The following is a 24,037-nucleotide window of genomic DNA, read 5'->3' as shown; positions in this document are numbered from 1 at the left end:
CGACTGCCTGCAATGCAGGAGACCTGGGTTCGATCCCTGGGTCGGAAAGATCTCCTGGAGAAGGAAATGGCAACCCACTCCAGTATTCTTGCCTGGAGAATTCCATGGATAGAGGAGCCTGGCAGGCTATGGTCCATGGGGTCGCAGATTCGAACACAACTGAGCGACCTACCCTCTAACTACTACCTGGAGTCTAATGCTCAGTGTTTGTAATCTTGAAAGTCGTAGTGCTGTTGAATTCGTGTTTTCTAAGTCCAGTCCAGTAGGACCATGGTGCAGATATTGGCTTAGGGCCTCAGCTCAGGCATGGGTCTGCCGCCAAGTCCCCACCCCTGGTGCACCAGGCCCCATCTGGCCTCCCACTCTCTGCTCCCAGAGGGGTCTTGGGCACAGGCGGGGGAGGATGCCCAGAAGCCTCTCAGGACAGAGGTTGCCCACCTACCTCCCGGGCTGGCAGCCCCATCGCATGGTGGGTGGGCAGCCAGCTAGACGCCTTCTCTTGGCAGGGGTGATCTAAACACCGCACTCGAGGTACACAGAAAGTCCTGGCTTGGGGGTGACCTACCTGCTGCAGCTGGGGCTATGGGCTCGACTCCTCCAACCTGACCGTGTGTCATGCTTGTTCAGAGTCGCGGGCCCCCGGACACCTGTCACAGGCTGTGTCTCTTCTGGCCAGCCTGAGGCACACTCTCGGATAAGTCACCAAACGTGAGTTATATAATGTCAGTGATTCCACCGATGAGCTAAATGTGCTATCTGCATTTAGAACTGGCATCACACAATGTAAAAGATGAATAGCAATGTTCATGCTAATAATTTAAAACTTCAATTTTTCTTATGGAATTAAACAGCAAATACCACCACAATAAGCAGAGATTTGGGAAGGAAGGACGAGGCTTTCTGTGTACCTTTAATGGTACTTATTTCCTGCTTTTTGAACAAGGAGCCCCACATTTTTATTTTGCTCTGGGCCCTGCAAATTATACTCAACACTGACATCAAAGTGGTCCTGTGGGGATTAATCTGTGGGTATACCATGAAGGCACTGTACTCAGTTTGCCTGTATAGCAATGTTATATCCTTGTTGAAACTACACTATCCACTGTTTAATAAACCTGTAATAAAATAGCTAACAGCAACGAGATCAAACCAGTCAATCCTAAAGGGAAATTAACCCTGAATATTCTTTGGAAGGACTGATGCTGATGCTGAAGCTCCAATACTTTGGCCACCTGCTGTTAAGAGTCAACTCATTAGAAAAGACCCTGATGTTGGGAAAGATTGAAGGCAGGAGAAGGGGATGACAAAGGATGAGATGGTTGGACGGCATCACCGACTCAATGGACATGAATTTGAGCAAACTCTGGGAGATGGTGAAGGACAGGGAAGCCTGGCATGCTGGAGTCCATGGGGTCGCAAAGAGCCGGACATGACTAAGCAACAGAACAATAAAAATAGCTAATAAAGGAGTTGTTTTTCCTATTTATTATAACTCTTCATAACTTGGTCTTAGTTCATTAAGCTAAAAGGATTAGCGTTGCCAGGAAAACATCACATGAAAAACGCCATGGGCACAGCAAGGACTGCTAATTCATATTACAAGTCAGAGCTTTAAAAAAACCAAAAAGTCCATCAAAACCAAAATGTTTTGCTGGAGGATATTCCAGCAAATGTTCGCTGAGGTCAGGTGTCTCAGGAGTGGCGCAATGACGTTCCGCTGTGGGGACTGTCCCGTGGGGACGCAGGGTGTTCAGCAACAGCCTCCCTCCAACCACGCACTGAAAACACCTCCAGGCCTCGCACTGCCCGTGGTGAGGACCGCCCGCTTGCACGGACAGACAACCGGTCGCCAAGTGACCACACAGCCCTCGGGACCATGTTCCTGCCCTCGCCTCCGGCGCCTGCAACCCACATTAGATTCTCCAACTACAATCAACCTACACGAGACACTGGGTATAGGAAAACTAACCAATCCTTTTATTTAGTGAGAAAGAGGGGGACAAATGAAAGCTCACACACTGCTAAAAAGAATAAAAAGAAAAAAAAAAGACACCACTGTACGGCTCTTGGGAACATCACATTCTCTTTCCTAGCCTCCCACAGAGCAGTGGGTATTTATAAGCGAGATGTCAAGGTATTAGTGACCAATCGACATCCAGTTAGGTTTTCTCTAAGCTAAGAACATTTAAAACCTCAGACTTTTATTAAAACTTCTAAAACATTTAAAACCTCTAGACACGACAGCTGTAAGCACACCATTCAGTCCCTTAAAATGTCTCAATAAGCACTGCCCCTGAGTCAGTATCTTTTCCTAATAGTATTCCCCATCCCCCTACGTTTAGAATATAACATTTCATGTTCCAGTAGTAATCACACACAGGATTAAAAGCCCAACCAGCCAAGAAAGTGTTATTCTTTCTATGAAGTGTCCATTACAAAAGGAGGAAAAATGAAAGGCGTGGACTTTGGTACAACTGGTGCTGGGCGACTGCAGGATTAATACCCAAATACCCTGCCAACTCTAGAAAAGGTGCGACCCTCGGAACCACAGAAACAGGTCACAGCAGTCGATTTTTCATCCGTAAAGCGCCAGCGACGCGAAGCACCCTGCGCAGGTCTGTGTCTCTGGCCCGGCTAGCGCATGCCCAGGATCTGCCTGCTTTTCAGCTGGTACGTCTTCTCAATGTCCGACAGGGCTTGAGCGCGAAGCTGAGCGGCGTGAAGCCTTTTTTTCAGGTCCTTGCACTTGGACTTGGAGGTGAGCTGACTCTCAGAATTCTCACCCCGTATGACGTTCTCTTTACTCTCCCCACTGAAATGAACCTTCTTCTTCACGACCGATGATGGGAGATCAAACAGTTCTTCAGAAAGAAAAAAGAAAAAGGGGTTTCAGTTACGCGAACAGGCATTCGGCTCCTCCACACTTAACCAAACTTAATGAACATATTGACTCTCTCAGTTCCCATGTGAAACCTGGGTACCTTCATTCTCTCTGGGACAGGAATGCTAAACAGCATCCAGCTGAGTGTTAAAGATCTTACTGGCTTTACTCAACGACTTGTGACTCGGGTGGCATCGCATCCAGCAGATAGAAAGGCGCTCCAAGGAACTGTACAAAATGAAAGCCTTTTACAGGCAGGAGGGGCAGGATGATGAAGTGACACCAGGGCAGAGGGGGCTGCCTGTGGCAAGATCACTTTCCTTTAGGGATGGCAGGGATCTATTAGGCAGATGACCTCACTTGTGCTGACCAGGTAATTCCAGATTGACTAGTTTAGAGATTCCATTCCTGGGAGAGGCTGAAACTGTGATGAAATTAAGCACTGAGTCTTGATTTGATGATCGTTGGTGACAAGTGACTCCATTTTGGATGGGCTGCCTGCCGTGCAGGAGACACAAGAGATGTGGGTTTGATCCCTGGGTCAGAGGAGGAAACAGTAACTCACTCCAGTATTCTTGCCTAGAAAAAAAGTTTTGTGGACAGAGGAGCCTGGTGGGCTACAGGCCATGGGTTTGCAAAGAGTTGGACACGACTGAGCAGGTGACTCTGTTTTGGACCTGTTGTCTCTTTTTTAATAGGTCAGGGGCTGCGGCTGGCAGAAGTCAATCAGCCTTCTGATCTGCAGCGAAAAATCAAGGAACGTGTGCTTCACTCTTATCAACTTTCCTCTTAAGGTTAAATACACTGAAGATTGTGGGCCACAATATAAAACTTCTGGAAATCAATGTTATTTATCTCTATTCTTCAAGTGCCATTCTACCTGGAACACAGTACTTCCAGGTTAAGAATGGAAGCAGAAGCTCTTTTTTTATAGCAAGCACCTACAGCTTTGGCTAAATACTTAAGAACACATTTTAAAAATGCCTAACTCACCAGAAACTTGTTTCAAAACGAACCTAAGCAAATTCAGCACAATAAAAGTAAATCAAGTGAACAGAGAGTAAAAAATGTGTACTTTTAATGGGAAGAAAAATAATTTACTTAAAGTGGCTACACTGTTAGGAACTAACAGGATTATTTGGGGGTGGGGACTGGCAGGTTTGAATTCCAGAAACTTTTGTTTTTCCTTTGTATTCATTTAAAGGAAATATGTTCAAATATTTACTGAGCTTACTGTATGGGCCATTGTAGACCAAACAAAGGCCCTATTGTGGCAGCTGGAGACAGAGCATCAACAGATAAACAAGTCCACAGGAGGAATATTTGAGGGTGGTCCGTGCTGTGGCGGGGGGAAGGGAGGCAGAGGTTCTGGGGGTGTTTGCAGCAATGAAGCCTCATTATAAGGTGACTTCTAAGCAGAGACACGAGGACAGAGAGGAGGGAAGAAGCCACGTGACTATCTGGAGAACATTCCAGACCACAGGCATGGAGAGGTCCCGAGAGAAGAGCAGACTGCACAGAGAAACACCGCTCTTTGTCCCGACTTCCTATTTCACACACTCTTTCTCCGCAAAGCATTTTAGGAGATTGCTTTTAGGCCTCAACTCCATGGTTTCAAATAGATCCACCTTTATTACCACAAATAGCTCTACCCATTTGAAGAGCAACAGTGTAAACTGTAAATCCTACTAATGAAATAGTTTTAGAAAAAAGAAAAGTGTTTAGAAAATGAATTAGTATTTCATTAAATAGAAGATGAAAGAGAATTAGCATTCATTAAATACACTAAGGAGCGCTTTCAAAAGATGCTGTTGCTAACTGTGATGATCTCAACTTGTTTTTCTCACAGCTGAATTCTAGAGCCTGAGGATGAGGAGGGGGCATTGCCAACTGTCCTGGGTTCACCAGGGCACCCTCTCCCCACTGCTTTGCTGCTTTTCTTGTTGGTGTTCAGTCGCTCAGTCACGTCAGCCTCTTTGTGACCCCAAGGACTGCAGCCCGCCAGGATTCCCTGTCCTTCACTATCTCCTGGAGCTTGCTCAAACTCATGTCCACTAAGTCAATGCTTTTCTTAGGTTCTGACTAGTTCAGTTCTTCCAAATATCTCCGACCCACACTGGAAACTGCATCCTCACAGCTCATTTTAAGTCTTTGCCATGATTTGCACACAGGTGAATTCTTCTACCTACATACCCTACAAAGTGAAATACAGCGTTCCTCTCCGGGACTTCTCACCCTCCGCTCAAAGACTCTCAGGGAAAGACGGAAATAAATTCTTTAACTGGAAGAGCCGTCCCCAACAGGGCCTTCGATAATTCTCAGCAACGGGCCTGATGCATGAAACTCACCCAGATAAAAATTATTCCTCATTCTATCATGACTTATGTCTAGTTTGTCTTTATGGATGGCAATGTAGAATCTAAGAAAAGTTAAAATAAATATTACAAAATTACTGAAATGGTAGGTAGTCACACTGAGAAAAAAGATACTTCCATCACTAGTTTCATTTATTTCCCTTGCTTATTACAGAGCATATGTAGATATTAAACAATCACACTTTGACATATACATGCAACCGGAACGGGCCTTAGCCAAGACCCAAAAGTGATGGTCTGTTCTACAGCTGGTCTATCACACCTTTTAAGCCACGGTTTCTGTGAAGGATCTGGCAAGTGTTAGCTGGTCATGCGGCAATAGCAAAATGCTGGGGTTTTCACTTAAAAGGGAGAGAAATGTAGAATTCTGATAATACACCTGGAGAAAAATCTGAAAGGCACAGCAATTTTGTATAACCTAATTTTTAAAAATAAATATCAACTACTGCACATGTAGTTTGACAAAGTGAACAAAACTGAAGACGAACTCATCCCCATGCAGAGCCTCACGTCTCTGATCCCAAAGAGTCAGCCACGGCGAGAGCAGAGTCCTTACCTCCACTGAGCCACATCCACCCAACAGCTCAGGACTCTGGAAAGCTAAAGCGGGCAGCAGCTCCTGCTCAGAGCTGGCTCTCATACCTGGGCCGCCCGCCAGAGACAGGAACCTCTGCTCCTTCAGCAGGCTGTAATTCTTCAGCAGACCTTCCGCTCTGGCCAGCTTGTTCTCCGCCAGCCTCTCACGGACACAAAGCTCGCGCTCCCTCTCTTTAAAAAGGGAATGGAGCAAAACAGACACAAATGAACGTGGCTCTGGACATAAACAGTTCGTGTTTACTTATCTTCCTGCTTTTCCTTATCGCGAGGCTGGCTGCCGGGCCGCGGATGAGTTGTGTTTGGTGAAGGGTTCCTTACCGTACACTCCAGTCAACCGCATGGTGCCCGCGCCATAAGCCAGTGTGTTAGTGTGTTGTCTTGGGTTTCCTCCTAAGGACCAGCTTAAGCACAAGCACAAAGTCAGCTGCAACTTTCGGTCCTGATGTGTGGGAATAACTCACGGGGGGAGCAAAGAGCTCCCGCCATCCTGCTCACCCCTGGGAAGGGCCAACAGTTCATTCTCAGGGCGTTACTCGGCCCAAACCCCCTCCCTCCGAGTGAACAACAGCCAAAGAGAAGGGAAAAAACACAGCACAGCGAGGTGCTCTTTCTTTAGACCAGTAACGAAGGCTATTATTTTTTCATGGCCCAGCATTTAGAGAGCGCAGATTTCAGCTGCTACATGAAATTACAGAACACTGAAACAAGTTAAAAAAAAAAAGTTTTTGCTTGTTTTTTGTGGGTTCTTTTTTTTAAAAGAATGCCGTTAACAGAAGAGACTAAGATTTTCAGGCAAGCACAAGCTGTTCCTCCTACAGAGAGTGTATCTCACAGTCCCCGATGATTATCATTAGGAAGTAAAACATTAACTAATGTATTTGCATCCTTTATAAGTACATTTAAATACAGTACTTTAGAAGTACATTTAAAATTAAATATAAGTACATTCATAAGTGAATGTGCATTGGTGTAAAGCTGCAGAAGTGAGAGCGGTGGGCCACCAGGGTGGAGGAAACTCACGGTCTCTCTCCCCTCCGTGTCAAAAGGCAGAGCCCTACCGTTGCGGCCGCCCTGTGGAACCCCCACACCGGGCCAGCAGCTCTCACTGCAGAGGCGTCAACAGACTCAACATCAAAAGCTCCTGCGTCCGTCAATACCCATCAGAGGATTTAAACACCTTGTATCCGCAGCTTCTACGGAATGACCTGAACACGTATCGTCTTACACACTGCGCGATTTTAGAGCCGAGCCGCGCTGCAGCGGCGTGTCAGAAGGGAGAAGCGACGCCACCTTGATTCTGGAAGGTGGCGAATTCTAAGAGATTCTTTATGATGGGAAACCTTAGGGCCCGTATGTTAAGGAAGAAAAGAAAAGAGGGACTCTAGAGTACGGGGTGATGACCCCCGTGCCGGGCTGTCACGGTTAGGGCCCGACAGCATGGTGACAGCGCCTGATCTCGGAGAAAGAGGCTCAGCACGGAGGCGCCGCAAGCCTGATGGAGGCATTTTGGCTGTGCGAGTGTTTATAAAAACGCCCTGCAAGGACAGACGTGAGACCCTCCGTTCAGGCAGACGCTCACACACTAGCATGAGCCTCCGGCAGCGCTGGGTTTCGCCCCCCACCCCGCCAGACTTACGCTCCAAGCTTTCTTCCCTGGCCTTGAGGGCTGCCTCCCGCTCCTGTAACTGTATTTCCTTCAGTTTCAGCTCACTCAACACAGGGCTGGAGTCCTGCAGCTTTTCTGGTTCTCCTATTCGCCGCCCTCTCCTCTCAGGATTTCTCCTTTGCTCTTCAGCAACCAAGTTTGCTATCAAAGGATTCTCAAGAATTTCTTCAACAGAAGGTCGATGGTAATCCTGGGGGAAAAAAGACTCGGTGTTGCAGGCAGACTTCATAATGGACGGACTACTTATCCTGAAAGAGCAGTGACATTTAAAACAGCATATATTCCAAAGCAAAAGAAAAGGCTCCTTTACGCTGTGCAGTGTTACAGTTCCATGTCTGTGTACACGACGGAGAGACCCCGACACGATTCCGGCTGCCATCCGTCACCACGCAGCTGACCCCCTCGCCCACTTTGCCCACTGCCATCCACACATAGATGGGTCCTGAACACCTGAAAGTAAGTTCACCGGCGCCTTTAACACATAGATGGGTCCTAAACACCTGGAAGTAAGTTCACCGGCGCCTTTAACACACAGATGGGTCCTGAACACCTGGAAGTAAGTTCACCGGCGCCTTTAACACACAGATGGGTCCTAAATACCTGAAAGTAAGTTCACCGGCGCCTTTAACTCAGGGGGCTCTGTGTCCACAAAGCGATGCAGATTTTAACTTACCTTTGCTCCCTTTTAACCTAAGAAGGCTCAGCCCCTGTGCTGGGCTGGGTAGCACTGCCAGGGTCCATCTGGGGGCACCCACTGCCCTTGCGTCTCTAAACCATATTAAGCAGGACACTGTCTCCCTGACCTCCGATCCTGTTACTTCACTTGTATCCTTCTCTTTGAACTCCCACAGTATGTACCTCTGTTCTTACACCAGCCTGGTCCCTCCCCACCCCACCGCCAGATTTGTTCTCCATAGTCTCTGAGTTATTTCCCCTCTGCTCTTTTAGCCCTCCCTGCCCCACCATTCCCATCTCTCACGGTCTCTAATCTCTCCGAGTTAGAGCAGAGTAATAAGATCTTATTATTTCTGGCCCCTTCCTGCACCATCTGCTGCGCTGAGGTAGGCAAGGAGAAGGTGACTGAGGCTCTGAATCCTTACTTGCTACCAGCCACCCGTCAGCAGGGCAGAACACGGGAGGACACTTAAGAGAGCAGAGACGGGCAGCCAGCAACGTGCCAAGGATACATGTTTTCACTCATGTTAACGGAGCAGATTTATCAGCTAAGGAAATCTATTTACCATTTCTTCAGTCTCATTGCTCCACAACAGCACATTTCTTCAGTCTCATTGCTCCACAACAGCACATGCTGCAAAATTTAACTGAGGGATGGAAACATGTCATCTTATAAACTTTACCTTTAAATTTAACATCCTCGTAATAATGTCATTTAATTCATCAGAGTAACGATATGGAATTCGCCTGAATTTGCCCTCTCTGATCTTCCCAGCTAGTTCCTTCTGGTTGAAAGCTGTAAATGGAGGCCTGAAGAGAAAAAAAAATTTAATGTAAAAATGAAAATATATAATAAGAAGCGAATCAAAAGCAGAGTTTAAGGTCCAGTTTGTATTTATGTTTCTGCCTCTGGGGCCTTCTTCTGTACCTGTTTCCCACCCTTGGCACTTCTGACATTTGGAGCCGTACGGTTCTGTTATGGGCGCTGTCCCATTCATCCTTATTATGCTTGCAGTGCTGCAGATCCCTGTCCCTCAGACGTCAGCAGCTATCCCTAGCCGTGACAACTGTCTCCAGACACTGCCAAGTATCCCATGGGAAGCAAAACTGAGGGGGTAAAATTCCCCTTCCCTGCTTGAGAACCCCTACTCTACAGAAGAGTTTAGAATGGAAAAAAAGAGAAAAAAGGGAAAGAAGCAGGGTTCCGTCCTGTCCAAACCACCAGACCGCTCGTCCAGATCTTCCTTTTCTTTCTTCCACGGGCCTGACCTATGAGCTCGCCCTGTGAGCTACACGCAGTCTGACAGGGAGGCACCTAACCAGGTCACAAGGTTGAGAAGTCTAGATTCAGCCTCAGGGGTTATGTTATTAATTTGTAACTCGTTTTTTAACCTGCCCATCCACCTTAATTTTAATCCAAGGTATGACTCTTTCAGACTTGAATGTGCATGGATGCTCAAAAAGCTGAACCCAGTGACAGGTGACAGACCCAAGCACAGACTTCGGACTAGAAAGCTGCCTTCACCATACTTACATTAACGCACATAACTCATACAGCAAACAACCCAGTGACCAGATATCCGACTTCTCGTTGTAGGACATGTGATTCATTTGTTCCTTTAGTGGGGAAAGAAAGGAGGAGTTTAAAGTTTACTTTGTTTTAAAACAGACTCACAGACACAGAGAACATATTTGTAACTGCCAGAAGGGATGCAGGGGAAGGGAAGGACTGGGAGTTTGGGATCAGCAGATGCAAACTATTATATATAAGATGGATAAAAAAACAAGGTCCTGCTCCATAGCACAGGGGTCTAAAGTCAAGAACCTGTAACAAACCATAATGGAAAAGAATATAAAGAAGAATGTGTATGTGTGTATATATATATATATAAAACTGAATCATCTTGTTGCATAGCAGAAATTAACACATCAACTATACTTCAATAAAATAATTTTTTAAGTTTGCTTTAAAACTTATAAAATTACTCTTGGGACAAAAATGAAACCTTAAAGTTTGATAATAGTCACTCAAAAAAAAAGGAAAAAATTTTTATATTATAAATATATCTATAACAAAAGTTTCAAATACAAAAGGCTGATTTCTCTTACATTAGGTCTTACATCATAAGATGGTACTATCTTTAAATTGATAATGGAAAAAAGGCAATGATCTTATCCTAATACACTTTGTCATATATAATCCATTCACCTATTTCTCATTCACAAACATTTACTGTGTTACTACAGGCAAGGCACTGGCAACTCAAAGGTGAACATGAGACATCTCTACCTCAAGGAATTCATAATCTAGAAACTCTATTTTAAAGAACCAGAGAAAAGTCTACGATAACATCTAGCTCACATTTAATGGATAAAGACACCAATGGTTAATTGACTCACCCATTTATGTATTTTTCCCTTATTCCACTGTATATACCACAGTACTAACTAATAATCTCATTGCCTATTTTAACTGCCTGCCTTTCTTAGCAACAGTTCACCATGGCTCTTATTTTCAACAGAGGACACGGAGGCAAGCACTGTACTGAAACCTTCAGGAGGCTTCTGAGTATTCTAAGTCCAACAGGTGAGTCTGGCACCACTTCCTGACAATCAATCCCATAAGGAAGGCTCAACTGATCTAATTACAGGGACAGGAGGGAACAGGACAAAAGAACTGCACAGGTTTCAAATTTTCCAACCACCACCGCTGGATAATTTTCCTTGGCTTCTATTTGGAATCTGATCCAGTGAGAAAATGACACTCTTCTGGCCATATTGGATCTTAGTCAAAAACAAAACCATTAATTTATAAAATTGTATACTGTAGTCACATTGGTTAACAAAAAGATGTACAAAATCTGGAAGCATTTGTGAATTGCTAAAAAAATAAATCTCTCTCCATCTTTACTCTGCTTATCTTTTGTATTCAACACGTTGATTGGTGCTTTCACTTACTGATTCAAGCTCTTCAAAAGGTACCGTCCTCTGCTTAGTCACTTAGCTGTGTCCCTCTCTTTGTGATCCAATGGACTGTAGCCACCAGGCTCCTCTGTCCATGGAGATTCTCCAGGCAAGAATACTGGAGTGGGTTGCATGCCCTCATCCAGCGGGATCTTCCCAACCCAGGGATCAAACCCATGTCTCCTGCATTGGAGGCAGATTCTTTATCATCTGAGTCACCAGGGAAGGCCAAGAATACTGGAGTGGGTAACCAATCCCTTCTCCATGGGAACTTCCCAACCCAGGAATCGAACCAGGGTCTCCTGCATTGCAGATGGATTCTTTACAGACTGAACTACCAGCTAAGTCCCAAAAGTCACTAGAGAGCCATAAATAATTCATATCCTTTGACCCAGCAATTTCATTTTGAGAGCTATACACCAAGGAAATAATCAAAGAGGAAGAAAGAATAATTCCTACAAAGATATACATAGCAGTCCTCCTTAGAATGGTGAGACATTTTGGAAACAAAATATCCAGCAGTAGAGGAAACCAGTAAGTGGGTGGAAACAGTACCTCCACAGTAGGAAAAGAAAACAACAACAAAAAAGAACAAATACTAAAGGTTAACACTGCAAAAATATGCTGTGAGAAGTGAGTGAGTCTCCTGGGTCCTGAATCTCCACACACAAGAATCATCTAGGGAGTCTATTAAAATACAGAGTCCAAAATAAGAAGGTGGAGGACAAAAAGACAAAAAGTTGAGTGCAAAGACCAGTCCAGAGGTCCTAAGTCCCTGGACTGGAGCCCAGGACTCTGCATTTTAAACTATCACTCCAGCTGAGAACAAGCTGGTGTCCAGGACCTATGGCACTCTGGAAGTACCGCACTTAAGAGCAGAGACAAAACCTGTTTCCTCTCTATGATCCCCGAGCTTAGACGTGGCAGCCATGCACTCAAAGCCTGACTTCGTTGCCTGTAGGAGTTTGGCGGTCTGGTGGTGGGGCTTCGCCTTCCAACGCAGGAAGTGCGGGTTTGCTCCCTGGTTGGGGAGCGAAGATCCCACATGCCTTGTGGCCAAAAAAACAAAACATAAACAGCAGAAGCAATATTGTAACACATTCAATAAAGACTTTAAAAATGGTACACATCAAAAAAAATAATAATAATCTTTTAATGGTCTGGTGGTCCATTTGAAAAATATCAATTTAAAATAAAACAGTATTATTAATTCTTGGCTATTAGATATTACTAAACAAAGAAATAAACAAAAAGGTCAATTTCCTTGCTTGAATGCTTAGCATTAAGATATTTTAAAAGTATATAAACTTTGAAATACTTACAGGAGACATGTAATAAGGTGTGCCAACAAATGTTTTTGCAAAACTCGTATCGTGGTTTAATATTCTAGCTAGCCCAAAGTCTCCAAGCTTAACGTTCTGCTTGCCATCCAGAAAGACATTGGCTGGTTTCAGATCCCGATGCAGCACAGTGTGGCCACCATCACTTCGTCTGTGACATTCCTTTAGGGCCAGAGTCAACTGAGCCATCACACGAAGAACAAACTCTTCATCCAAGTATTGTCTGAAATCAAAGCAGTTATGTAGCATGTATCTGCTGAATAAAACCATTACAAAGACGAAAGGATGTGAATTATCTAGTTTTCTAAGTATACACATAGGGAAATAAATTATTTGGATATGAAATTCAAGTGTTGACTGACCAGGGATTTTCTAAAGTACTGTGGACGCACTGAACAAACACAGTAAGACTCTCCCCCATTACTAAGCACTTTGTCCCTGATCCTAATCCAGGATGTTTACAGAAGCAAAACTAGGCCCATCTAAGAGGTGACTTCATCTTACCTTTCCTTGGTTCCCTTTGCAATCACACTAGCTAGGTCTCCTCCTTCGCAGCATTCCATGACGATGTACAGCGTCGTGTTGGTCCGGTCAATAATTCTATCATAGTAGCGGACAATGTTTGGATGTTTCAGCTCACGAAGCAAATTCACTTCAGAAACAAGCATTTGTTTCTCATTTTCTGTCATGGAGCCATAGTCAAGTTCTTTCCAAACTAATATCTGAAATAAAAATTTCCAAGGTATAAATGAACTCATTATAACTCCAAATTTTTAAAATTAAAAAAAAAAAAAGTTACTTATCTAGTAAACAGATCATACAGTCACTATTATCTAATTTAGTTTAATGAACTGAGGACCCCTGAGTTTATTTCCATAACCTTCCCCTAAGTTTTAAGCGGTAAATGATGCAACAGAGGGTGATGAGGTAGGTTAGGCCGCCCCCAACCCTCTGCCCTCAATGCCTAGTGGGAGGTTGGCGGAAGGTACTCTAGTCAAAGCTGGAGCAGAAGCAGTTGAAGTCCCCGACCATTCCAACTAGTCAAGATTTCCAGGGTAAGAGAACTTAGTAAAGACCCTTCCATCCGAGCTAACTTCCTTTCCATTATTTTTTTTTCTGTGGGTCTACCCACACACCTTGGGAAATATGAATCTAACGATCAGAATAATGGGTAACTTAAATGAATTCTGACTACAAGACATAAAAGTTCTAGGTTCTGATGGTTATAACAGAGAGAATTACATTTCTCTAAAAACAGCTCAGGAGTCAGCTACCAGTCACCAACAGAAGGCCCATGGCAGGTCAAAGCAGAAAAAAGGAAGAAAATGGAAGAGAATGGAAAAAAGACAGGAGAAGAAAAAATATACATATATATACACATACATTCTACTTGGCACATTTTATTAGTTTTACTTTGGCCACCTAATGAGAAGAGCTGACTCACTGGAAAAGACTCTGATGCTGGGAAAGACTGAGGGCAGGAGGAGAAGGGGACGACAGAGGACGAGATGGTTGGAAGGCATCACCGACTCAATGGACATGAAATTGGGCAAACTCCGGGAGCTGGTGAAAGACAGGGAAGGCTGGCGTGCTGCAGTCCATAAGGCTGTAGAGTCGGACACGACTGAGCGTCTGAACAACAACAAAGAATTAAGGGACAGATTCACAAATTTAAAAAGAAAAAAAAGGATGCGGCTTCCCATCCCTCGAGAGACCCAGGACAGACACAGATCTGGGGGAGAGGGCTGGCTCTTCTGAGCACCCTGCGTTTCAGATGCACACCGCCAGGCTCCTTGCTTCCTCTGGGCGGCCGGGGGCGGAGGCAGGGACCAGGCCCGCGCTCACCTTGCCATCGCTCTTCCTGCGGATCTTCTGGCAGCGGCCGTAGGAGCCCGTGCCAATGGTGTACAGCACCTCGTAGTCCTCCACCCGAGTCGGCATGGCGGGGCCCGCGCAGGACGCCTACAGGCCGTATCGTCTCCTCGGAGCTGCAGCCACCGACCCGCAGACCTCCAGCCCCGGGGACTGGCAGCCCTGATCTACAGCCCCGGTTTAACCGTCGCGGGCCCCGACCTCGCAGCCTATTGGCCCGCGGTAAGGCCGCTTCGCCTCTCTAATTGGTTAAGAAGACCACAACACGCTGGGCATCTTGGGAAAAAGGTATCGCTAGGCAACCGCGTCGGCGTCGGTGTCGACTTCCGCTCCCAACCTCCAGGAAGAAAGGGGCGGAGCTAAAGCCCAAGTGGGGCTGGGGACGGAAAGCTGCAGCGGGGGGACGGTCCCCGCCACCTTGTGCCTCCTCCAGCTGAGGTTGCCGAGGCAACCGAAGGCCAGAGCTCTTTCTTCAGTTTTTGGCGCACAGCCTCAACTGACTGCCTTTGACCTTTGCACTTTGACCTCTCACACTACCCCACTCTCCGGCACGCGCCCTCCGCTCTCATGTTCCCGCCCCCTGAACCCGGGCGGGGTCATATACTAAGCTGAGTGCAGAGATGAAAAGTACTGGCCCTCTCTAAAGGGTGCGCGAGTGAGGCCGACAGTGCTGAGAGATTGTGCCAAGCACTTTACATGTATTGTCTGGTTTGTAATGCAGGAATTACTGTTATTTCCCATGAAGAAACGGAAGCGTAGAAAGGTCGTAGTATTTGCTTTAGGTCCAAAAGGGAGGAAGAGAAAACTCAATGCAAAAACAGTGGATGTTTATAGTAATGATTTAAAGTTTTCACATCACTTTAGGGTGCAGCTATCCTAGAGAGAGTATATTTTTGAACACCAAATTTAGGCCTATTTAACATGCAGAAAAGTGAAAGTGAAGTCGCTCAGTCGTGTCTGACTCTTAGCAACCCCATGGACTACAGCCCACCAGGCCCTCCGTCCATGGGATTTTCCAGGCAAGAGTACTGGAGTGGGGTGCCATTGCCTTCTCGGTTAACAGCGGCTAGGCATATTATATTTACTTGCAGCTGGTATACTTGGTGACAGCCTTAGCAGAGGATGTGTACAAAATCTCTAGGTGGAAAATGGAATATGGAAGTCCTTGATGTTTTGAAATACCCTGAAGAATATGGTGGTTCTATAAGACAGAGATGGGCTGCTCGGTGGTAAAACAATGTGCCTGCCAATGCAGGAGATGTGGGTTTAATCCCTGGGTGGGGAAGATCCCCTGGAGAAGGAACTGGCAACCCACTCCAATATTCTTGCCTGGGAAATCTCATGGACAGAGGGGCCTAGTGGGCTACAGTCCATGGGGTAGCAAAGAAGTTGGACACAGCTTCTTTGGACTGAACAACAACATAAGGCAGAGACAGTCAGGTTTACCTTTAAGACTGTTAAAATTTGTTGTTGTTGTTGTTGTTAGAAAAGACTACTGAATAGATTATCTGAGGTGCCAGACACATAATTAATTGAAACACTTTATTGAATGCAGCCTCTTCTGAGTGCACACAGAAACCAACATTTTCAACTCACCCTGCCAGCTGGAATCATCCCACTTTTACCTGGGAGACTGCACCTGGAGCCCTCTGTCTAGGGGTGGATGAATTTATACACTACAAGAAGGCTAATAATTTGGCAATGCACAAATAGGTCAATTTTCTTTAAATATCTGTTCAGCATGGGATTAAAAGGAAACTGATTTTCTATTAATAAGAATTACAATCCTCTTCATGTTAAAAATGAGGAATTCATTACATGCGCTGAATATTACATAATCGGAATTGCCAGCCAGGAGATTTTTTAAAAGTAATATTCAAGAGCGTTGTCTTACCTCAAGGGAATGGAACCATTCCATTACAAAAATTATGTAAGGCACCACACGTGGCTGAGTTAATTGGCTTTATATTTTTTAATTTTAGTGCCTTTTAAAGATTTGATGGGCTTCCTCGGTGGCTCAGCTGTAAAGAATCTGCCTGCAATACAGGAGATACAGGTTTGATCCCTGGGTTGGGACGGTCACCTGGAGGAGGGCACAGCAACCCACTTCAGCATTCTTGCCAGGAAAATCCCATGGACAGAGGAGCCTGGCAGGCTTCAGTCCATAGGGTTGCAAAGAGTTGGACATGAATGAAGTGACTGAGCGTGAGCACTAGCAAAGATTGACATCCATGAATTCTTTTGCTGGCCTGCCTCGAATCCACTCCTGTACCTTCTCTCTGGCCGTTGTTATGCTCTCCTGCTTTGCCCCAGTTCCCCAAACCCAGCGCACTTTCTCAGTTCCCTCCTACCACCTCCTTTTCACCTGTTCCTCCATTTGTCTGGAATACTGTCCATCCCATTCCCTTAGCAACTCGCCTACCCCAGTGATGTCTGTCTAGGGGGCGCAAGTTGTCTTTCAAGACTCAATGCCAGTTTTCTCTCCTTTCTCTCCTGTACCCTTTACTCTTTTCCTAGCAGCCTGAAACAAGCAATTCCTCCGTTTACAGTGTTCTTAGACCACTTTGTACATAAATGCGCCTTAACTTGTTTATCATCATTTGTTTACATGGATCACACAGTAGCTCAACTCCAAGCTCCTTGTCGATAGCATAAGTCCTGTAATAAAAGAAGCATGCAATAAATCTTTATTAAATGAAAATATAAGAAAGCAGTTTATTAATAATCATGTAAGAATTTGTTTCAATAGCCTCCAACACTGTGGCAGAAACTAAATACTGGGGGGAAAGCTATCCCAAGAATATGGAGAGTGGTTCTGAAGCACATATGTTCATTCAACAAATGCTTATTGAGTACTTTCTATGTGCCAGATATAATGATAGGCATTTCTATGCTGGGTGTTCATTAAAAAAGAGACAAAAATGATAGAGTGATATAGATATGGCATGACAAACCCTAATAACTGGCTAAGGTTAACCCATATCACTGGGTGGGAGTAAAGGCAGAACATTTGGGCAGAGACCACTAGATACTGAGTAGAAAGAGACATTGGTGGCTGAAGAGCATGTGGGGGGCAATCAGGAACACTTTAGAGGAAATCCCTCTTCTTCCATGCTTCCTCCTTCCTTCCTTCATATCCTATCCATTCTTTCAGACTCAGCTCTAGCCCAATTTCTTCCCTTAAAACTTCCCTGGCTGCCTTCAACCCACAGAGATCTCCTAAAAGAACAAACTGTGTTCTTTACTCATTTAGAATGTGTCATATAATAGTCTGAATTAAAGGCTTCTCATGTACATCTATCTTACCTAATCTGATGATTATCTGACCTAATTATCCTTTAACAAATATAAATTGAGGGCCCTCCAGGTGCTGAAGGTGCCGTGGCACTGACATGCAGTCCTGGAGGTGGAGAAAGTAGATAAACCAAAATAGGCAGAGAAATTCAATCATTCCAAATTCTGCTAAGAATTAAGAAAACAGGGGCTTCCCTGGAAGTCCAGTGGTTAAGATTCCATGCTCCCAATGCAGGGCGCACAAGTTTGATCCCTGGTTGGGGAACTAATCCCACATTCTACACAACTTGGCCTAAAATAAATAAAACCAAAAAAAATTAAAAAAACAAAAACTAACATAGAAACAGAGAAAATTATGTTGAAAGAACTAAGAGACGACCAGCTCCATGAGGGGGGGATAAAGGCTCGAACTTGTCTATAACCAGACTCCTATGCCCAGGGTTTGCCTGATTCACTGTCTTCACAATTTTCTTGCTAAATATGCTCATGGTTGTTAGTTTTAATTTGAATTTGGTGAAATCTCAAATAAGAATTATTAACACTATGTGTATTCTGCTCACAAGTGTCCTATAGGTGTTCCCAGAGACACCAGCTAATTTTTAAAAGAAGCTACTGGAAAGACTAATGTGTCCAGAATCAAACTCTTGAGCTTTGCCCCAGATATGTTCCACTTACTGTCTTCTTCGTCTTAAGCAACTAATGTATATGATTGTGTTGTTGTTTGTTTTGTTTACTGCCGTATTTCCAGCACCCAAAATACGCCTGGGCAGTAGTAAGCACTGAACTGGCGTTTTACATCAAAAGAAAATACTAGCGAAAGGACCAGCAAATGCACCGTCATACTCCACTGCTCTCAGCATCCCTTTGTAAGTTGCATAAGGACCCACTGCTGCTGCTGCTAAGTTGCTTCAGTCGCTGAGTGAAGTCGCTCAGTCAGGTCCGACTCTTTGCAACCCTGTGGACTGTAGCCCACCAGGCTCCTCCGTCCATGGGATTCTCCAGGCAAGAATGCTGGAGTGGGTTGCCATTTCCTTCTCCAGGGGATCTTCCCGACCCAGGGATCGAACCCAGGTCTCCTGCATTGCACGCAGACACTTTACCGTCTGAACTGAAGGGTTTAGAGGCCATCAAATGGACATGACCTATAAAGGCAATTTTGATGGTTTTACATAGAAATGACCTCTAACGGAAGAGAACACAAATGGGAACTATTTGAGATACCTTTCTATGTAAAATGTAGTTTGCACATAATTCAGCATTTTAAATGAGCACTCTGCAACCGAGACCAAATATCCATCATCTCTTGAGGTTTTCTACTATGTACCAACATCAAATCTACATAGGAACAAATGTTACTCCTGCTTTTCTCTTCTATATCAAATGTCCTGAAGCCTTTGTGTCTCTCTGGAGTGAGGCCGAGTTTCTGAGGGCACATTCCAATATAAACATCATCGATGGGGTAGAGAAGGACCCGGTCAGTCACATTGTACAGTCTCAGGGCTAGGTGGCCGGAGTAGAGGAATCCGCCTCCTCCTGCATAGGGCGGGTAGACGCCAGTGTAAACAACTTCCGGGATGTAGTACTTGAGTTTCTTATCCCAATGAGGTCCAGCTATGAATCACGTCACCAATAAACAAATCTTTGGCTTTGTTCCGGATAAGCTATTCAAGAAATTCAGGAGATGATGGATGTTTTAGCTTCAGTCACTAGAGGGCTGTAAATCACCGTGTGACAAATGAGGCATCAGCGCCTCTGGACCAGTCCACCCCGAGGCCTGTCCTGACGGGACAGTCTGAGATTTGCATATAGAGACTTCCAATCTCAGATAAGATGTTTTGTACGCCTTATCTCCACAATTACTTGGAGCCATTTGAAGTCAGGGATTATGGAAAATTTTTTAAGGTGTTTAATAAAGTTTTCTAGAAATCAAAAAAAAAAAAGAGAGGGAGATTCTTTGTTTGGGAAGAGCAGAAACTAAAAGATGTTAAAGAAAGGTGCATGGGATAGTATGTGATCAATAAATAATCAGCTAAGCGCCGAAGAATTGATGCTTTTGAACTGTGGTGTTGAAGACTCTTGAGAGTCCCTTGGACTGCAAGGAAATCCAACCAGTCCATTCCAAAGGAGATCAGTCCTGAATATTCATTGGAAGGACTGATGTTGAAGCTGAAACTCAAATACTTTGGCCACCTGATGCAAAGAACTGACTCATTGGAAAAGACCTGATGCTGAGAAAGATTGAAGGCAGGAGGAGAAGGGACGACAGAGGATGGGATGGTTGGATGGCATCACTGATTCAATGGACATGAATTTGAGTAAGCTCTGGGAGTTGGTGATGGACAGGGAAGCCTGGCATGCTACAGTCCATGGGGTCTCAAAGAATTGTACACAACTGAGCAAGTGAACTGAACTGAACTGAATAAATAACCATGTTCTTGAAGAAAGAATGAGTGTTATGGAGATTAACCCTAATAGTGACTCTATTCTTGATATAAACAGAAGGACAAGATGAACGGAAGAGACAGCTTTGAATTTAATGACAGGCAGCTGATGGAACAGCGTGATGAGAAGAAATTTATCTTTGAAACCACATTGTGATTGGTTCTGTGCTCTATCACATTTTAAAGAGGGATAGTGTCAGGCTTACACCCAAAGATGCAAGTTAGGGGAAGGCTAACATCTGTTCAATACAAGGATAAACTTTCAGACACAGATATTCACAAATTTTACATACTTAGTGACATTTGTATATTCACGACATGTATTATCAAATCTCTAAGAATATTGACAATATAAACTGGTTAAGAAGAATGTTAAAATGAATCACAGATGGGAAGCCATAATGTATATTTAAGAGACTTTAGGACCTTTTAGAAAACACTCCTAATTTTCCCTTCAGGTGTCAGCACGGTGAAATTATAGGAGCAGTGGGCTTGAAGTCTAGGAACCCAGGTTCCTCTAGTTCTGTTTTGATGAACTGTATGACCAAGGGAGGGAGAAGGCGATGGCACCCCACTCCAGTGCTCTTGCCTGGAAAATCCCATGAACGGAGGAGCCTAGTAGGCTGCAGTCCATGGGGCCGCTAGGAGTCGGACACGACTGAGCGACTTCACTTTCACTTTTCACTTTCATGCATTGGAGAAGGAGATGGCAACCCACTCCAGTGTTCTTGCCTGAAGAATCCCAGGGACATAGGAGCCTGGTGGGCTGCCATCTCTGGGGTCGCACAGAGTCAGACACGACTGAAGAGACGCAGCAGCAGCAGCATGACCAAGGGAGGGCTTCCCTGGTGGCTCAGTGGTAAAGAATCCGCCAGCCAATGCAGGAGACACAGGTTCAAGCCTTGGATCGGGAAGATCCCCTGGAGAAGGAAATGTCAACCTTCTCCAGTATTCTTGCCTGGAAAAATCCCATGGACAGAGGAGCCTGGTGGGTTACAGTCCATGGAGCCACAAGAGTTAAACATGACTTAGTGATTAAACAACAAAACAACAACATGACCTAGGGAATCCACTTCACCTCTCTGTGAAGTGATACCCCGAAAGTATTACACTAGGCGACCTTTAATGAGCCTTCCAGTTTTAGAAGCTATGATTCTTTCTCCTCCTCCTAATAATTCACCAGAACTTCTGGCAGAAGCAGAACACTGCTCGGTTCTTGGTTTGGCCCCAGGTGACGGTTCTTATGAAGTAGCTATGTCTGCATTAGCTTTCTCAACATCCTCTCTCTTCATTCTTGATTTTTATTAGCAACACAGTGAGAAGTTCTGGACTTAGAAAGATAGAAGATCAGCCCTGGACCTCAAAGAGGAACCTCTTGGAAAGGGGAGACAGGTGTAAATCGGTTATCTCTCTGAAAGAACTTTGCCTAAATGTTAAGGGACCCCAGAGGGAGGAGACAGGCTCTTATAAAAATGGCAAGAAGTACAGGTCAGGGCAAATGTTCCTAATGGAGGTGACCCCTGAATTACATCGAAAGGATGGGCTAGAATTAGGAAGGGACTGTGGGTAAAAGCCTGGAGGCAGGCAAGGGCCTGCAGGCTGGTCAGCCCAAGGGTGCTGGTGATTATTCCGTGAGACGGCCAGTTAGACCGCTGAGCAGGATGACCCAGGAGCTGAAGCGATCTTCTGAAGGTGATGGAGTCCCAGTGGCAGCTTTGAGCAGTTGAACATCACGAGCTCATGCTCTAAAAAGGTCACCCCGATAACGAGATAGAGAATGAACCTGGGAGGGCAGGAACATGGTGTGGGAAGGTGTGGTCACAGCTCAGGAGGAAATGATACCAGCTGAACTAAGGCAGTGGAGAAGAAGGAGGGAGTCTAGAACCACTGGAGAGGTCGATGAGATGAGGTGTGGTGAGCAACCATACGTAGGGGAAGTCAGGCAGACAGCTCCTGGCTTGAGTGACCAGAAGCATGGTGGTGTCATCCACTGCGGGAGACAGTGCCAGAAGAGGAGCAGGTTGGGGTGGGCACTGAGGGCATGTTGGGCCCACAGGCCTGGGGGGCACTGACCAGTGGGCAGTTGGATATAGAGTCTCACCAGGGTGGTTTAGGTGGGAGCCAGAGAGCAGGAGTAGTTAGGGAGAGAGCCCAGCTGTGGGGATGACTATGCCCCCAGAGTGGCACATGGAAGGGCAGCCTGGAGGTTACATTGGGCTGAAAAGAAAGAAGGGCTTCCCAGGTGGCACAAGTGGTAAAGAATCCACCTGCCAATGCAGGAGATATAAGAGACAAGGGTTCAATCCCTGGGTCAGGAAGATCCGCTGGAGAAGAGCATGGCAACCCATTCCAGTATTCTTTCCCGGAGAATCCCATGGACAGAGGAGCCTGGTGGGCTACAGTCCTTAGGGTCGCAAAGAGTCGGACACGGCTAAAGTGTCCGACTTCAGCCACAACACTTTACCACAACCAGCACCTCACGGCACGAAAACAAAGAAAAATCAGCAAAGGAGACTAAGAAACAAGACCAAAGAGGTAGGAGGCCACACAGAGACAGTATCTAACCCCGGTTCCAATAGAAGAGATGGTTTTAAGAATGTGAGCGTGCACATGTTGCAGAAAGAGTGTGTAAGGGAAGGGCAGAAACGTAAGCAGTGGATTTAGGCACTTGGAGAGTACAGCTCATGCGTGCCCGCGTGCCCAGTCACTTCAGTCACGGCCGACTCTTTGCCACCCCATGGACTGTAGCCCACCAGACTCCTCTGTCCATGGGATTCTCCAGGCAAGAGAGGGTTGCCATTCCTTCCTCTTGGAGAGTAAGGTGACCTCCCTAAGAGACTGGCAAGTTAGGTGGGGCAGAGATCAGTCTGCAGGGTTTGCAGCTGGACCAGATGGGGGAAGAGGGTAGATGAAGCATGTGTGTGGACAACCCTGGGTGGCCTTCCAGAGCAGCTGTGGGCCCCGCCTTTCTGCCCTTTTTGCACCTTGGTCCTGTGCCCCAGGAGGATGACCCGTCCCAGAGGCATCTCCACCCTCCTTGTCACCGCTCCCATGACACCAACCGTGCACCCATCTCGTCACTCAAACCAAGAGCTGTCCACCTGACTTCCCCTGACGTCACAGAGCACCCTCAGGACATGTCACCCAGAGAGGCATGTTGTTCTTCACAACAAACACCTGCCCCAGGTTCCCAGGTGCCAGCCGCTGCCAAGGTTGGCGTCCACCAAGACCTGAATGCCAGCCCACGGAGACCCTGGGAGAGGTTGCATTTGCTTAGTGAGGAGGGTCTGGAAAGAGATCAGGGGAGGATTTTCTATTTCCACTTATAGGAGGCAGAACTCAAAGGCACCAGCTGGGGCCCGTTCCACCTCCAGGATGCATGCTGAGCTTCGAGGTACCTGCAATCAGCAGCATACTTGAGTCCGGATTCAGTCTGGGAAAGCCCTGGGCTATTTGGGTTGCTCCTCTGCGTTAATCCTTGAACAAAGCCCAGCTGGAGCGTCACCTCTGTGCCGCTGCCTTTCCTCAGTGAGGATGCCCAGGGCAGGGGCAGAAAGCAGAGCCTGCAGCCACAGCCATGGAGACAAGTGACGTCACAGAGCCCAGGCCTGGCACCGGTGAGCCGGTCTCGCTCCATCTCCCAAGTGCCCATGGGGGATTTACAAATGAGGAGCTGGAGGCACAAAGATGTTAAGTAACTGACTCAGGGTGCTGAGTGGCAGCTACAGACTGAAGGCCGGGTGGGCTCCAGCGCAGGACTCAGGATCCTGATGGCTACTTTGTGAGGCTTGCCTGGTCTCGTCTAAGAGGGAGAGGGTTTCAAACAGCAACCACCCAACGTCTGCTTCAGGTTGTGTTTTAACAGCCCTGCCTCGAGGCCCGGCATCTCCCTGCTGATCAGACTTTCCCACGCTCACTGGACCTGGGGACCT

General features: G+C 45.9%; 1 protein-coding gene across 2 annotated transcripts; it reads right to left on the bottom strand.

Annotated features, from left to right (window-relative positions):
• Positions 1-1,954: 1,954 nt before the first annotated feature.
• Positions 1,955-14,552, bottom strand: NEK2 (NIMA related kinase 2). 2 transcript variants are annotated; one of them, XM_005217365.5, is made up of 8 exons: positions 14,344-14,552; positions 13,003-13,220; positions 12,481-12,721; positions 9,729-9,811; positions 8,878-9,004; positions 7,490-7,709; positions 5,899-6,024; positions 1,955-2,861 (listed from the first exon to the last, which is right to left on the bottom strand). In XM_005217365.5, exons 1-8 carry the CDS (start codon positions 14,437-14,439, stop codon positions 2,635-2,637), a joined length of 1,338 nt encoding a protein of 445 aa, XP_005217422.1. In that variant the 5' UTR covers positions 14,440-14,552; the 3' UTR covers positions 1,955-2,634.
• Between the last annotated feature and the right edge of the window lie 9,485 nt (positions 14,553-24,037).

The sequence above is a fragment of the Bos taurus genome, chromosome 16 (genome assembly GCF_002263795.3).
Source record: "Bos taurus isolate L1 Dominette 01449 registration number 42190680 breed Hereford chromosome 16, ARS-UCD2.0, whole genome shotgun sequence".
Taxonomy (NCBI): domain Eukaryota; kingdom Metazoa; phylum Chordata; class Mammalia; order Artiodactyla; family Bovidae; genus Bos; species Bos taurus.
This window is presented reverse-complemented; position numbering and strand designations above follow the sequence as displayed.